This window comes from Bufo gargarizans, chromosome 2 (genome assembly GCF_014858855.1).
Source record: "Bufo gargarizans isolate SCDJY-AF-19 chromosome 2, ASM1485885v1, whole genome shotgun sequence".
Classification (NCBI taxonomy): Eukaryota; Metazoa; Chordata; class Amphibia; order Anura; family Bufonidae; genus Bufo; species Bufo gargarizans.
Window position 1 is genome coordinate 231,491,111 of NC_058081.1, and position 14,938 is coordinate 231,506,048.

Below are 14,938 nucleotides of genomic sequence, written 5' to 3' on the forward strand. Positions count from 1 at the left end.
CAATCCATTAGGTGGGGGGAACACAAATAGGGGGGGAACACAGAGGTTACTCACGGCACCAAAGGGGGGGTAGCAGTTCAGGCAGGAGCCGGAGGCACAGTCCACGGGGGTAAAGGAAAAAAGAACCTCCAGACAACAAACTGTTAACATCGACTTAGTGGGCGAAAAAGGAGGCAGGAGCGCAGAGTCGGGAATGGCAGAAACAACAAGCAGCAGCATGCAGGCTTGGACAAAAAGCAGGAACCAGAGGCACCCCCCACATCCGAACCAGCAGTCGATAACAGCGCCGCGGTTCAACAACGCTGATCACCCGTTCCCGGTTACAGAGAAGGTGGATGGAGGATTCGGCACAGAGACGCCAGCATAGTCGAGGTGGCAGCGGTGTAGCTGAGCAGCGGGGAAAGCCGGGAGCGCGACGTCCACTACGTCATCACGTCATCCCTTCGTCATCACGTCATGCATCCATTGTAATGGAGGGCTAAATGAGCCATGAGGGTCACCGGAACAGTATCGTACTGCATTCACAATGGAAGCTACATACTTCAGTGTGGACACATGACCTTCACATTGGAAAACAGCTGTGCAAGTGGAATTAGGCTTTAAGTGCAGCAATGTAGGCGGTATATCACTGCGGTAATAGCCATACGGCTAGCTGTGATGCCACAATATAGGAAATAGAGATTTACCAAGGTTAGGCAAGAATTGGACATCTGTATCAATGTCACCAGGCTTAATGCCATTTATCTTTGTTGGCTTGTGGATATGAAAAAGTATATATGAAAATATGAACAGCATGCCTCTTAATAAGTTTGTTGCATCTTCTCCTGTCCATGCGCCAGAACTGAAAATGAATTTTGCCAGAAGCTGCACCAGTTTTCTAGCGCTCCTGTTGTTAAATAAGTGGGACCCCGGAGCTTCCACTCGTGACCTACTTCATCCCGCTCATAACCTGCTCATTTTTTTTTAAACTTGGCGAGGGTGTCAGATAAAGCAGAAAAGGTTGTAAATTTTGCATCAAAATATGAGACTTTTCTAAGCAAGAAAACTGGAGTAGAGCTGTAGTAAATGACCTCCATAGGATATTAGAAAGTTACAAACGTTCTATTACACAGTGGCTAAGAATTTTGCCTAGGACACATGTATTATTACAGCACTCTTTATATGGTTATTGGTGGCCATACCCATTTACCCATTTCCAGATTTAAACCAGTTAAAAGATTGGGGTGTGTATTGAAAAGTTCAGTCCACAAAGAAGACCCAAGACCCAGAAGCAGCCTGAGGATTATGGAGGATATTACAGAGAAGTACTGACCTGTGTGGTTGTGAACAAAGCACTTAGGAAGTTTATATCTCAGCCAATGTAGCTGCAGTAGTCTCTTTGTCTGTGAATGTCTCATTTAACTCTTGCTTACTGATTCCCCTTCCCCTTTCCATAGTATTGACATGTGTAATATGATATCTCAGTGGAGCTAATACGTCCTGGATGGGTTTGACATTTTTCAAAGCAATTAGAGGGGGGGGGGGGGGGGGGGGTAAACACTGATAACATGACAACTAGACCTTTCTCACTGATAACTGTAAAGTTTCTTGTGGTCGCTTGTGCTATTGATTTATGCAAAGTTGTGTGAAAAGTTAGTGACCATTTATTACCCAAGCATTACAAAAAAAGCTGTATTGTAAAACGATACATGTAAATTATCATCACCACTGACAATATGGAATGGTTGTGTCCTCTGTGTGCCTGATGCACAGGGTGTACTGACAATGGAGAGAACAGAACATCCAGACATCTGTTTATGTATTCTGTTGCAGCTAAGCCTTTTTAATCCAGGTTTTGTGGGCAGATACTGTATATACTGGGTAGTATTAAACTTCTGACCCTAAGTCAACTTGGTTTAATTTCATGTATTGTTATTTACTGTATTATGAAAATTCAGTTTATAGGCACAAATCCAAAGCCCCTCAAGTATGAGTCCATCCCCATCTTCAGAACTGATAGATATCATGTATTATTCTGCTAGCAAATCAAATGTTATCAATAATGTATTAACTCTATCTAGGACAGATGGCTGCAGTGACTTGTTACTAGTTAGATGTGACTTTCAGTCAGCTTAACAATAGAAAATTAAATGTGAGTGGCTATCTTGAATGGTATGGTCCATTCTGACCTTTGTGAATTCATATTACTGTCATGGTTTTAATAGCTGTACGATTATATCCCTAGAAAGAATGTATATAATAGTTGGCATCGATAAACTAATATGGAATTGAAATAGTAGTTTCCACAACTAGTCTAGAAGTTTGTTGATGATAGGCTATACATGTTTCATAGCTCTTTTTACTCTTGGACATGTATATGTCAACTGCAATATTGGGACTAGTAACCACAGCCTATAAATGAAAATATGGCGACTGGGATTAAGATGGGTAAGTGACTAAAGCTGATTGTGTATTTAAGATTTCAGCTGTTGGCTGAATGAGCGTGTTTGGCCAAAAGCCATCTGTCCCAACTTTGGCTCAGCTGAATGTGCATTAATTCAGAGTCGGGTGTCTGGCAGTTTTCTCCCCAAGGATGGAATGTTGACATTCAACTGTCCAATCCTGTCCTTTCCCCCAACATCTGCCTTTGGCATAAAGTCAGTTGGCCCCCACAGTTGCCCAAAATTGTACACGATACTCCATGTGCGGTCTACTGATTTGTACAGTGGTAGAACTATGTTCTCCACTCGTACATCTTTGTCCCTTTTGAGGAACCACATAATCTTATTAGCCTTGGCAGCAGCTGCCTGACATTGGTTACTACAATTGAGTTTACTGCCGGTTAAACCTCTGAAGTCCTTTTCCATATGAGTTTTACTGAGTGTTTTACCATTTAGTATGTAGTGGTGACATTGAAAAGAAAAGGATTGGGCTTTAAAATTGGACATGCCTGATTCTTCTTTCACCCGACATCATCCATTGGGGGAAGTCAGGAGGCCCTCATACTTAGGGAGATGCACCAAAATCAGCAGGTTTACCACTTTTCTCGCATGTTTATTAAGGGGCAGTATGAAGGGTTATCCAAGATTTATTAAAATTATAAAGTTAGTAGGGGACAGTGTAAAATTTAAAGCATTAAATTTACTGTTAAAATTTTCTGCTGGTCTTGGGCCTCCAGTAGTCACATGCCATTCATCCATCACGTGATGTATTAGCCAGTCACAGGCTTCAGCGGCTACATGACTGCTGGGGCCAGCGATTTGTCTTTAGTTGTCATAGAAGCAATAAACATGACGTCATCAGTGCAGTCCCAACGTGGGTTAGAGTGGTGGGCACTAGAGCAGCATCATGAGACCTGTAGGACATTTTAAAAGTGACTTAATGGTAATTCTAAACCATGCCTTATAGCTCACTTGTACATGGATCATTCATACAGTCCCTGGCCATTTTGATATAATAATGGTAATCTTTTTAATTGATGATTACAATTGATATATGTTGAGGGAATAGCCAACTGATCGAATGAAGTCTCATACCATTCTGTTAAGTAGTCTATACACAATGAGGTCCAGCATTGGGATCCGTATGTGGATCACCACAAATGGCCAGGCCGCACCTGTACATTCTGGCCCCCGACTGTACATGCTAAATTATGGGGTGACCCAGGAATTAGTGGTGATTCATATGCAGATCCCACTGCCAGCCCGCATAATGTATAGGCAGCCAAAACCCATTCAATGATTAGACCTATTCAATTTTAGAAACCATATGTATCACATATGGGGAAATGTAGGACACAGTTCTTAAAAAAAAAATAGAACCTCTTCAATTACCAATGCCTACTCACAGATCCTTACGTATTGACCACAGACTTCAGCAATGTGCAGGGTGGTTTGTAGCGATGTTTTGCAGAATGAAACAACTTACCACAGATTTTTTTTAAAACATACACAGATATGAGTAATCTATCCTCAACTCTGCTGCCCGACTAATTCACCTCTCACCTTATTACTGCTCTGCCTCTCCCCAAGGCCTATTGAATTCACTTCAAAGTACTAACAAATACATACAAGGCCATCCACAACCTGTCCCCTCCCTACATCTCTGAGCTACTTTCCCGATACATCCCCACACGCAATCTCCGATCCTCACAAGACCTCCTTCTCTCCTCTCCTCTTATTGCCTATTCCCACAATCCCCTCCAAGATTTCTCCCGTGCATCCCCCACACTCTGGAACTTGCTACCCCAACATATCAGACTCTCACCTACAGCAGAATCCTTCAAAAGAAACCTAAAACCCACCTCTTCAGACAATCCTACAACCAGTGACCCTGCTGCCTCTATACCGCCATGAACAACTTCACCCGCACCTATTGTGTCCTTCTCCCTTACCATGTAGATTGTAAGCCCTCACGGGCAGGGTCCTCTCTCCAGTTTGTAACTCGTCTTGTTCATGCTTAGTGCAATTGTCTGTATTATGTATGTGCACCCCTTTTCATATGTACAGTGCTATCAAATGAATGGCGCTTTAATAATAAATAATAGGAATATTTATCAGTAATGAGCAGTTAACTATTGTCTTTCGTAGAGGCAGTAAACGGGATTACATTTTACTCATAAAGACTTGAATGGATATATTTTAATTCTTCAGGATGTGTATATCTTCTTAAGAATGAACCTTTGCGGTTGTCACGGCAACGCCTCGCAGATTCCCTTTAGCCACTCGCAGGCTGTCTAAAGTAGAACACATATCTTATATTAGCAAGACAGATCGCCAGAAGGCTTCCCATATTGTACCTCTCACAAGCAGGCTATACTTAATAAAACAATCTTTTCAGTTCACTCCTCCGCTCCAGAAATTCAATCCGGTTAGATAAATGAACTGCATTTTCTGCAATTACTTAGGTCGGTGACCTTTCTTACATGGAGTTCTGAAGGCTCCCTGTAGCCACCCCAAATACCCTTTTATATGGATGGCATGTCAACATAGCTACATCTTGGAACGACGTGCCATTGTTTTCAGGTGCTAAACAGCTATATCCTTTTATGTTTTGTCTCTTAGGAAATACTGTATATGCTGGTAATTATTGAAAAATAATGAATAAAATATAATTATTTCTGTATAAGATATTTAGATATTTCCAGTTGTAATAGTATATAAGTAATTTCATCACCGCTTTAGAATAGTTGCAAAATGATACCAAGTAGAGGTAAAAGGGGATGTCCATTTTAAACCAAATTTTATTAATGTATTTGGATCGGCATTTAACTATTGCATGCACAGGATACATATATCCAATTTTTCACAGTGTCGTACATACATTGATAAAAATCACAATACGGCATTTGTGCTCAACAAAAGACATACTTATATCCTGCACACCTTTCATATTGAGTAAACATACATTTGTAAACACCCTTTCCCCTCCCCCCGCCCCCCCCCCCTAACTCGAAGAAGCACAAGAAAAAGTTCTTAAATCAGTGCTCTCTTTATCCCCTACAGTTTTCCCATATTGATGACCTATCCTCTGGGCAACCCCTTTAACTTGAGCTACAATTAAAAAGGATGAATTCAACAGTTGTAAAAAAAAGATAACACATACCTAAAATTTCCTTGGCAGGTTCAGGATATGCAGTAAAACTGATAATATCTTAGTAATTCTTCTGACCATAGGACCAAGGTTCTCATTAAAACAGCTTATTTCATGTCATTTTTGGGACATATGGGCATCATATGCATCGGACTTGTCTATTTGCCAAAAAAACAAACAAACCCTCTCTCTCTGGTGTACCTGGCTCATCCATGTATTACATGGTTGGCCTGTCATGTTTGCATGTGATACTACATTTCCCATGCATTTGCTGCGCAGGAGATGTACTACCTTGTGCAGCTAACCCTGCACATATCAGTAGTTCACCTGCTAATTCATTTAGAAAAATGGCTCATCTTAATAAGACACATCCGTTGTGTACTTGTATGTCATTTCCATAGCTTTCCTATTAACTAGCAAGACCTAAAAACACCTGAGCCACTATGCTTTATACTTCACCACATACTGCATACACACAAATGTCCCCATATTAAAGAGGTTGTTTCAAGAAAAATCTACATTTTTCAAACCAGCACCTGAACCTGAATACTTTTGTAATTGCATGTAATTAAAAATTAATTATAGCCACTGAGCTATTCAATGTATCTGTGTAGCGTCACCTGCTATTTGTTCTTTTTCTTATTTTTCCGTCCACCTCACTGAGGTGGTCGCACACAATCAGTTTAAATCTTCAACTGCCACCAGCCCTATCTTCTGTTAGAAGCTGTGACAGTTACAGGGAAAGAACTACAGCAGAAAGGACTCGCCCCTGGGAAAGGACATACCCCCTGAGTTGCCAGCCTGAATTAAATCTAGCAGAACAATCGGAGCAGTGTATGGGGAGATGTCAGGATCCATGTGAGGAACAGGGCTGGTTTAAGCTATGTTAGAAAGGCTACCGACTGTGCCATAAACATGATATATGCTTGGCCGAGCATGTTTTTAATGGGCATAGGAAAACAAAAGGTTGCCAGACCTCTTTGGCCTCACCTTATCTCCTGTGGGGACAATGGATCTGGTATGTTTTAAGTTCTTAACTTCTCCCCCTCTCAATATAATAATTTTATTTTTAATACTGTTGTAGTGACAGAGCAATAATATAGCATTTAGGGGTCTTCACCCTAATTTCCAAAAATGTTAGCAATCAGACAGAAAGCATACTGTGTGCACTAATGGGACTATAGTCTTGCAGATCTCCTGGAGCTTTAGTAGAGGTTCCAGATCTTTTAATGTTGGCTAAATGTAGCTGATTAGTCATCTTAGAGCCATGTAAAATTCCTGACCTGACTGGTATTGTACTCTGACAGGTGAATCCTGCTGGCAGATCTAAGAATTGTTATGTTTCCAGTCTTCTCCACTAAAAAGAGTCAAACCAATTCCTTATGGAGCAGATTCTGGTTTGAATGATATCCTTAGTCATGTTGCAAGGCTTTGACTTAGGCTACTTTCACACTCGCGTTTGGTGCGGATCCGCCATGGATCTGCACAAATGGATATGTTTATATAATACAACCGTCTGCATCCCATCAGAACGGATCCGTTTGTATTATCTTTAACATTGCCAAAACGGATCCGTCTTGAACACCATTGAAAGTCAGTGGAGGACGGATCCGTTTTCTATTGTGCCAGATTGTGTCCGTGAAAACGGATCCATCCTCATTGACTTAGATTGTGTGTCAGGACGGATCCGTTTGCCTCTGCATCGTCAGACGGACACGAAAACGCTGCAAGCAGCGTTTTGGTGTCCGCCTCCAGAGTGGAATGGTGACTGAACGGAGGCAAACTGATGCGTTCTGAGCGGATCTGCATCTATTCAGAATGCAAACTGATCCGTTTTGGACCCCTTATGAGAGCCCTGAACAGATCTCACAAACGGAAACCAAAACGCCAGTGTGAAACTAGCCTTATAAGGTAGCTGCCAATGATAGGCGGTATTAGACAGAACGTTTCAATACCTTTTTTCCTAAGAAGCGTTGGTTGACTTTTAAGATTGCCTACTTCAACTTGGTAGTCTCCGCAATCTTCCCAGGCCCACACCAAAAGCCTCTCACCCGCCACTCCGTTCCCTGCTCTGCTCTTATGTGCTGCTCACGTGTAATCTGCATGTATTCTCCCATTAGATGGGAGTCCTAGAAGTATACCCAGACATTTATGATATATATATCTGTACATACAATATGCTATAAATGCAGTGTTTCAGTTGGTAATACCGCTTTAAAGGAGTCGTCCGGGCTTTTAACATTGATTACCTATCCTCAGGATAGGTCATTAATAACAGATCGGTGGGGGTCCGACACCCGGCTGCCCCGCTGATCAGCTGTATGAGGGGACAGTGCACGCAGTGTGCACGTGATGTCTCCCTTCTGTCTTCCTGTTCACCGCTGCTTTGCCATAGACAGTGGCGTTGAGCAGGAAGAGGGAAGGGAGACATCATGTGCACTTCGCACGCCGTCTCCCCATACAGCTAATTGGCGGGTGTGCTGGGTGTCGGACCCCCACGATCTGATATTGATGACCTTTCCTGAGGATAGGTCATCAATATTATAAGCCCGGACAACCCCTTTAAGTTTTATTTTTCGTCTCTCGGAATTGGTTCAGTCTGACAATGTGGCCCCCCCAACCAGAAAAGATTGTGCACTCCTGACTTATAGGGTGTATATCCCCAATAGTTGGTGCTTCGTTCTTCTTGGATACAACCTGTAGGCACAAAACTTGTATGCCCCAGGACAACACATTGTTTAAGCAGGTGGAGCTGCTGTATTGGCCACTTTTATGTATGGCATCCTATGCATGATGTGTGCAATTATGTACTTTACAATTACATATGCCAGATTCAGCGCAGTGTGCAGGAAGGCAAACCTTTAGCGCGATTTACTTTACAGCATTAAACTGAATGAGCCACAAATTATGGGGGTCATTTGCGATCAGAAATATGCTTATATTAGGCTTATTTCTGGCGCAGATTTCTGCGCAAAGGTTATTTTCTCCAAAATCTCCAACTTTTTCACGCTCATGCCAGGCCCATCCTCATTCATCAGTTTCTATTCCAGTTTTAGGTGTAGAAAATGGTCTAAATGTAAGACAGCTTGGAGGCTGGATATATACGCCAAAGTTAGATATAGTCCAGTGCCTCTTCATAACTTTGGCGAATCCAGCCAGCGCAGGGGCTTATTAAGGCCGACGTCTTAAATGCTGGTCTTAATAATTGACCCCCTAATGTTCCTAAAAATAAAGGGGTTCATACATTTTATATGGTTTTCAGCTTTTTTGGCCAAGAGCACCTGATTCATATGCACTCATTTAGGCCTCATGCACACAACAGTGTTTTTTCACTGTCAGTGATTTGGCTTCAGTGGTCCGTGTCCGATTTTGCTTCAGTTGTGTTTCCTTGTGCCTTTTTTTTTTTTGGTATGATGGGAAAAAAAAGGAAGGTTAATGAAAAGTGTAATTTTATTGCACCAAGGTCTTGTAGAAAAAAACGGACACGGATGACATACCAGTTTTGCATCAGTTTTTTTGAACTGACCCATTGACTTGAATGGGTCTGTCCTCCGTTTTCCACTGATAAGAATAGGACAGGTTATATTTTTTTGACAGACTGGAATCACGGATCACGGACGCAGAGAAAAAACGGAGGACTATAATTTTTTTTCACAGCTCCATAGAAATGAATGGGACCTCCGCTAAACTGTGAAAAATAACGGAACAGACGCGGATGCACACAACGGTCGCGTGCATGAGACCGTTGTTGTGTTCCGTTCCGCAAAATGGGGTTCCATTGTTCCGTGATCCGTTTTTGTTTCCGTGTGTCTTCCTTTATTTTTGGAGGATCACCAGACACGAAGGAAAGTAAAAAAAAGTCTAAGTCAAGTTTGCCATGCAAATGGTAGGAAAAAAAGGACGCAGACGCGTGGACGACAATCTTGTGTTCCTCAGCATTTTTTGATAGTCCAATTGACTTAAATGGGTCTGCTAACCATTTTCCGTGAAAAAAATAGGACAGGTTATTTTTTTTAGACGGACTGGAACCACGGATCACGGACGCGGATGACAAACGGTGCATTAGCCGAGTTTTCAACGAACCCATTGAAAGTCAATGAGTCTGCAGAAAATCACGAAAAACGGAACAACGGACACAGAATGAAACAACAGTCGTGTGCATGAGGCCTTATATAATAAATTAAGGTGCCTTAAAGGGGGTGACTGAGATAATTAAAAACCTCATAGATGCCACTGAAAGGTGTAAATGAAAAAAAAATACGCTGGTATACTTACCTCTTTCCCTGGCGCCGTTCTCTGCACCACCAGCTTGGTCCTCTTGCCGCTGCTTGTTTACAGACTGCAGCAATTTATCATTGAGGACAGTGATTGACTGCAGCGGTCATGTGCAAATGAAAAGTTAAGGAAGGATCCCGGAAACAGATAAAGTCCTCTTTCAGCTCTTCTTTATTATTCATAAACAGTAGACAGACATAACCATCAGGTACACGGCAGGATGACGCGTTTCGGGTGAGTACCCTTAGTCGTGGATGTCACCGCTGCAGCAGCAGGAGGATTGGACCGGTGGGGCAGAGAACGGCACAGGAGAAAGTAGAACATCATTTTTTATTTTATACCATTTGGGGGCATGTCCAAAATGTTTAATTATCGCAGGCACACCGTCTCTGGCTTTTATACAGTGTTTTTATTATTATTTCTGCTGTTATCCTATACTATAAGTAGTATTGTACAGTAGTTTCCCATGGATTCTAAAAGAACGAGCTGAATGATCTGGTACAAGGGTTGATAAATCCTCAGGGGATATGTCAAATACACAGTGAGTTGAACCTGATCTTTGGCCAGCTTACATGTAAAGGACGCCTTACATGCAGCCTGTCCAGCAAGAATGACCAGAAATTCTGGTCTGTAGGAATGTCATTCATATGCATTGCCTACAAACCAATTAAGATAGTGGACTTTGCTTAGTCAGTTCTGCTCTTAGATAATATGGTCACAACTTGCTGTCACATTGGGATATCCTATTCCTAAATAATTCTCAATCTGATTGGCCAGTTTCATGAAATGGATCTGTGTTTCATGACAAGCTCAGAAAATAGTTAGGCCTCTTTCAGACGGGCGTTGCGGGAAAAGGTGCGGGTGCGTTGCACGATTTTTCTTCGTGAGTACAAAACATTGTAATGCGTTTTGCACGCGCGTGAGAAAAATCAGCATGTTTGGTACCCAAACTTCTTCACAGAAGTTCGGGCTTAGGATCGGTGTTCTGTAGATTGTATTATTTTCCCTTATAACATGGATATAAGGGAAAATAATAGCATTCTGAATACAGAATGCATAGTACAATAGCGCTGGAGGGGTTAAAAAATAAAATAAAAATTTAACTCACCTTAATCCACTTGCTTGCGCAGCCGGCATCTCTTCTGTCTTTCTTCTGTGCTGTGTGCAGGAAAAGGACCTGTGGTTACGTCACTCCGGTCATCACATGGTCCGTCACATGATCTTTTACCATGGTGATGGATCATCTGATGGACCATGTGATGACCGGAGTGATGTCACCACAGGTCCTTTTCCTGCACACATTACAGAAGACAGACAGAAGAGAAGCCGGGCTGCGCGAGCAAGTGGATTAAGGTGAGTTAAATTAATATTTTTTATTATTATTATTCAGAATACTATTATTTTCCCTTATAACCATGTTATAAGGGAAAATAATAATGATCGGGTCTCCATCCCGATCGTCTCCTAGCAACCGTGCGTGAAAATCGCACCGCATCCGCACTTGCTTGCGGATGCTTGCAATTTTCAGGCAGCCCCATTCATTTCTATGGGGCCTGCGTTGCGTGGAAAATGCACAATATAGAGCATGCTGTGATTTTCACGCAACGCACAAGTGATGCGTGAAAATCACAGCTCATGTGCACAGCCCCCTAGAAATGAATGGGTCGGGATTCAGTGCGGGTGCAATGCGTTCACCTCGCGCATCGCATCCGCGTGTAATACTCGCCCGTGTGAAAGGGGCCTTATGGTTATTCTGTTTTCCAGTGTTTGGTCAGGTGGACTTCAACCATTTTGCATTGCATGCATGTTTCATTTATTTGTCTACCAAGTATGGAGTTCCTTTAAGTGTATTCACAGTCGTTAATGTTTTTCAGCTTTCTCCTGTGATTCTGGCCAGTTCTTGGACATTAAATCCCAGTCATGCACACAGTGTGCTGCAGGAACATACTCACTGGGAACTGGGATCAAATTTGACGAATGGGATGAGATGCCATCAGGATTTTCCAATGTGGCAACGTTTATGGAGACCACTGCTGACTTTTCTGGAAACAAACCTGATAGCTGTGATAAGTATGTGCCTTCATTAAACGTAAAAAATATTATTAGCATAAAAATAAATAAAAACTTGTTAAAGAAACAAAAAAAAACACTGTAGGAATATTGCTTGGGACATGCACTTTCCAAACAAAGTGTCACCTCAGTGGGGTCCTTGAGTTTACTGATATGTTGGAATTTTCTGAATATTGTATCTATATCCCTGCACCAAGAGGTATGTGTTACTTGGTTATGGGTCTAATGGGTGAAGCATGAAAGACGAACACTGGTGCAGGCAGATGAGATCTCTCAATATGCCCTGAGATAAGACATATGGGAGTGGCAGGATTACTGACATTTCAGGTAAAAAGTGAAATCTTGCTTTGTGGAAGCATTTGGTAGATAACTAATACTGTATATTTGCTAAATGCAGCTTCCATTCCAGTGACATTATCATTCACTCATTCTTGTATATAGGGTGAAGCCTACAAACATACTGTTGTCATGGCAGTTGTGGCGCGTGACCTGTTACTTGAAGAGTAACCCATTAACTACATATTAGACCTCATTCACACATGTATGGAGTAGTTCCTAATATTGGTCAAAATTAAGTCTATAGTTAGCACAAAGCTTTGTAAATGGATGGCAAGGCATGATTAGAGATGAGCCAATTGATTCTAAACAAATCAAATTAATCTCTGAGCCCAGCTACCTATTTAAGGACAGCCAGGTGCTGCCAAAACCCAGACCCATTTCAAATCTGGTCTGGTATTGAACCTCACCTGGCTGTAAATCAGCCCAGCAGCACATGCTGGGAAGAAAATACCTGTTTTCCCAGACCAAACCTATCACTGCGTCACACCCCTCACAGTTGATATGCCAAGATGTGTGCCGCCTTCACAGTAGATATGCTAAGATATGTGCCCTCTTACGGTGGATATGCCAAGATATGTGCCTAGTGCCCCCTTCACAGTGGTTATGCCCAGATGTGCCCCCTTCACAGGAAGTGAAAAAAAACAAACAATAAATACTCCCCATCTAAATCACCTGGCTCCTCCCATGATCTGTGCTCCCCATCATCATCAGCAGGATACTGTGACACATCGCGCTGCTGTATAGGAGGAGCAGAGGCTGATTCCCAGCCTGCCCCACTCCTCCTCCTACACAGATCAGCAGGACCTCGTGCTGCTGCTGTGGAGCGCTGGCAGCTCAATGGGGGAGCAGAGAGCAAATAGTTCCCTGCTTCAGTGGCATGCCTGTGGTGCTTTCTCTAGCCCCCGCCTCATACTTTAAAAAAAATTGTACACCCTCACAGTAGTATTGCCCTCATTGTACAACCTTCACAGTAGTTTTGTACAGAAGTGTGCCCCCTCACAGTAGTTATGCCCACATTGTGCCCTCTCACAGTAGTTATGCCCTCTCTATGCCCCTTTTACAGTTGTAATGCCCTATCTGTGCCCCCTTCACAGTAATAATCCCCATTGTGCCCCCTTCACAGTAATAATCCCCATTGTGCCCCCTTCACAGTAATGATCCCCATTGTGTCCCCTTCACAGTAATGATCCCCATTGTGTCCCCTTCACAGTAATGATCCCCATTGTGTCCCCTTCACAGTAATAATCTCCATTGTGCCCCCTTCACAGTAATGATCCCCATTGTGTCCCCTTTACATTAATAATCTCCATTGTGCCCCCTTCACAGAAATAATCCCCATTGTGCCCGCTTCATAGTAATAATCCCCATTGTGGCCCCTTCATAGTAGAAATCCCTATTGTGCCCTCTTCACAGTAATATTGCCCATTGTGCCCCCTTCACAGTAATAATGCCCTCTGTGCCCCCTCCATAGTAGAAATGCCCATTGTGCCATCTTCACATTAGTAATGCCCTTTGTGCCCCCCCAAAGTACTAATACCCTCTGTGCCCCCTCCATAGTAGAAATGCCCTCTGTGCCCCCTCCATAGTAATAAAGCCCTCTGTGCCCTCTACATAGTAATAAAGTCCTCTGTGACCCCTCTGTATTAATAACAAAAAACACAGTAACTACTCACCTTGTCCCGTTCCTGAAGCTCACAGTCCTCTCTTCCCTGCAGGCACAGATCGCTCTGCAGTACTGTGTGCGCGGAGCCTATACAGATTACTGGACTGCAGGCTCCGCCCACACATGCCTTCAGCGTGATCTGTGCCTGCAGGCTGAATGGTGGAGCAGGGAGAAGTCTTCCTGCTTCACCATTCAGAGGAGTGCGGGGAGCTGAGCGGTGAGTGACAGGACCGCAGCTCCCAGCACTCCAGCAATGAACACTCATTGCTTCTGGCCTCTGGCAGCTGTGCTGTGGGCCCCGGCACTTGCCCGGGTATGCCGGGTGCTGACGCCGGCCTTGACCACCAGTGACTATTTGCTCCAGTATATTTATCACCATTTGTCACCAAGATTAGCAGATTTTTTTTGTAGTCATATAAGCATGAAAATACAGTGCTAACCCTGTCAATCAAGGGGGGAGGGCAGTGCCCAGCTCAGAGGGGTGTTACCTAAGCATTGCTCCAAAGGCTCAGTCCAGCCCCTTGGTGCTTGAACCAGCTGATTTACATATTAATAAAAACGCAAATATCTTGACAAGATATCTACAGATATACCAAAGGTATCATTTTAATCAGCACAAGCAACCCTACAAGGCAGTATGCCTGTTTTACTAGGGTTGATCATGTTAACATACACCACTTTTCAGGGCACTTCTCAGCACTTCTGACTCTGGTCGAATTTATTTGTATCCAAATCAAATCTGATTTGTTAGAATCGGACCAAAATGAATTCCAATAAATTTGTTTATCTCTAGGCATGATGTTTTATGAGAAGGGCGGTGAAATGACACTAATACTTATTATGCTTACATTTTGTTTAATCAGCTCTTCATGGGTTCCTCGAGGAAACTACATTGAATCAAATCGGGATGACTGCACTGTGTCTCTTATCTACGCTGTGCATCTGAAGAAATCTGGTTCTGTGTCCTTTGAGTACCAATACTTCGACAACAACATCTTTTTTGAATTCTTTGTAAGATTG

General features: G+C 42.8%; 1 protein-coding gene across 1 annotated transcript in view; it reads left to right on the top strand.

Moving 5' to 3' along the window:
• The window catches only part of ELAPOR2 (endosome-lysosome associated apoptosis and autophagy regulator family member 2), a 103,835-nt gene that overhangs the window by 37,129 nt on the left and 51,768 nt on the right, over window positions 1-14,938 (top strand). The window contains exons 3-4 of the mRNA XM_044280110.1: window positions 11,721-11,916; window positions 14,782-14,929. Coding sequence (XP_044136045.1) covers window positions 11,721-11,916; window positions 14,782-14,929 — 344 coding nt within the window. The remainder of the gene's footprint in view (window positions 1-11,720; window positions 11,917-14,781; window positions 14,930-14,938) is intronic.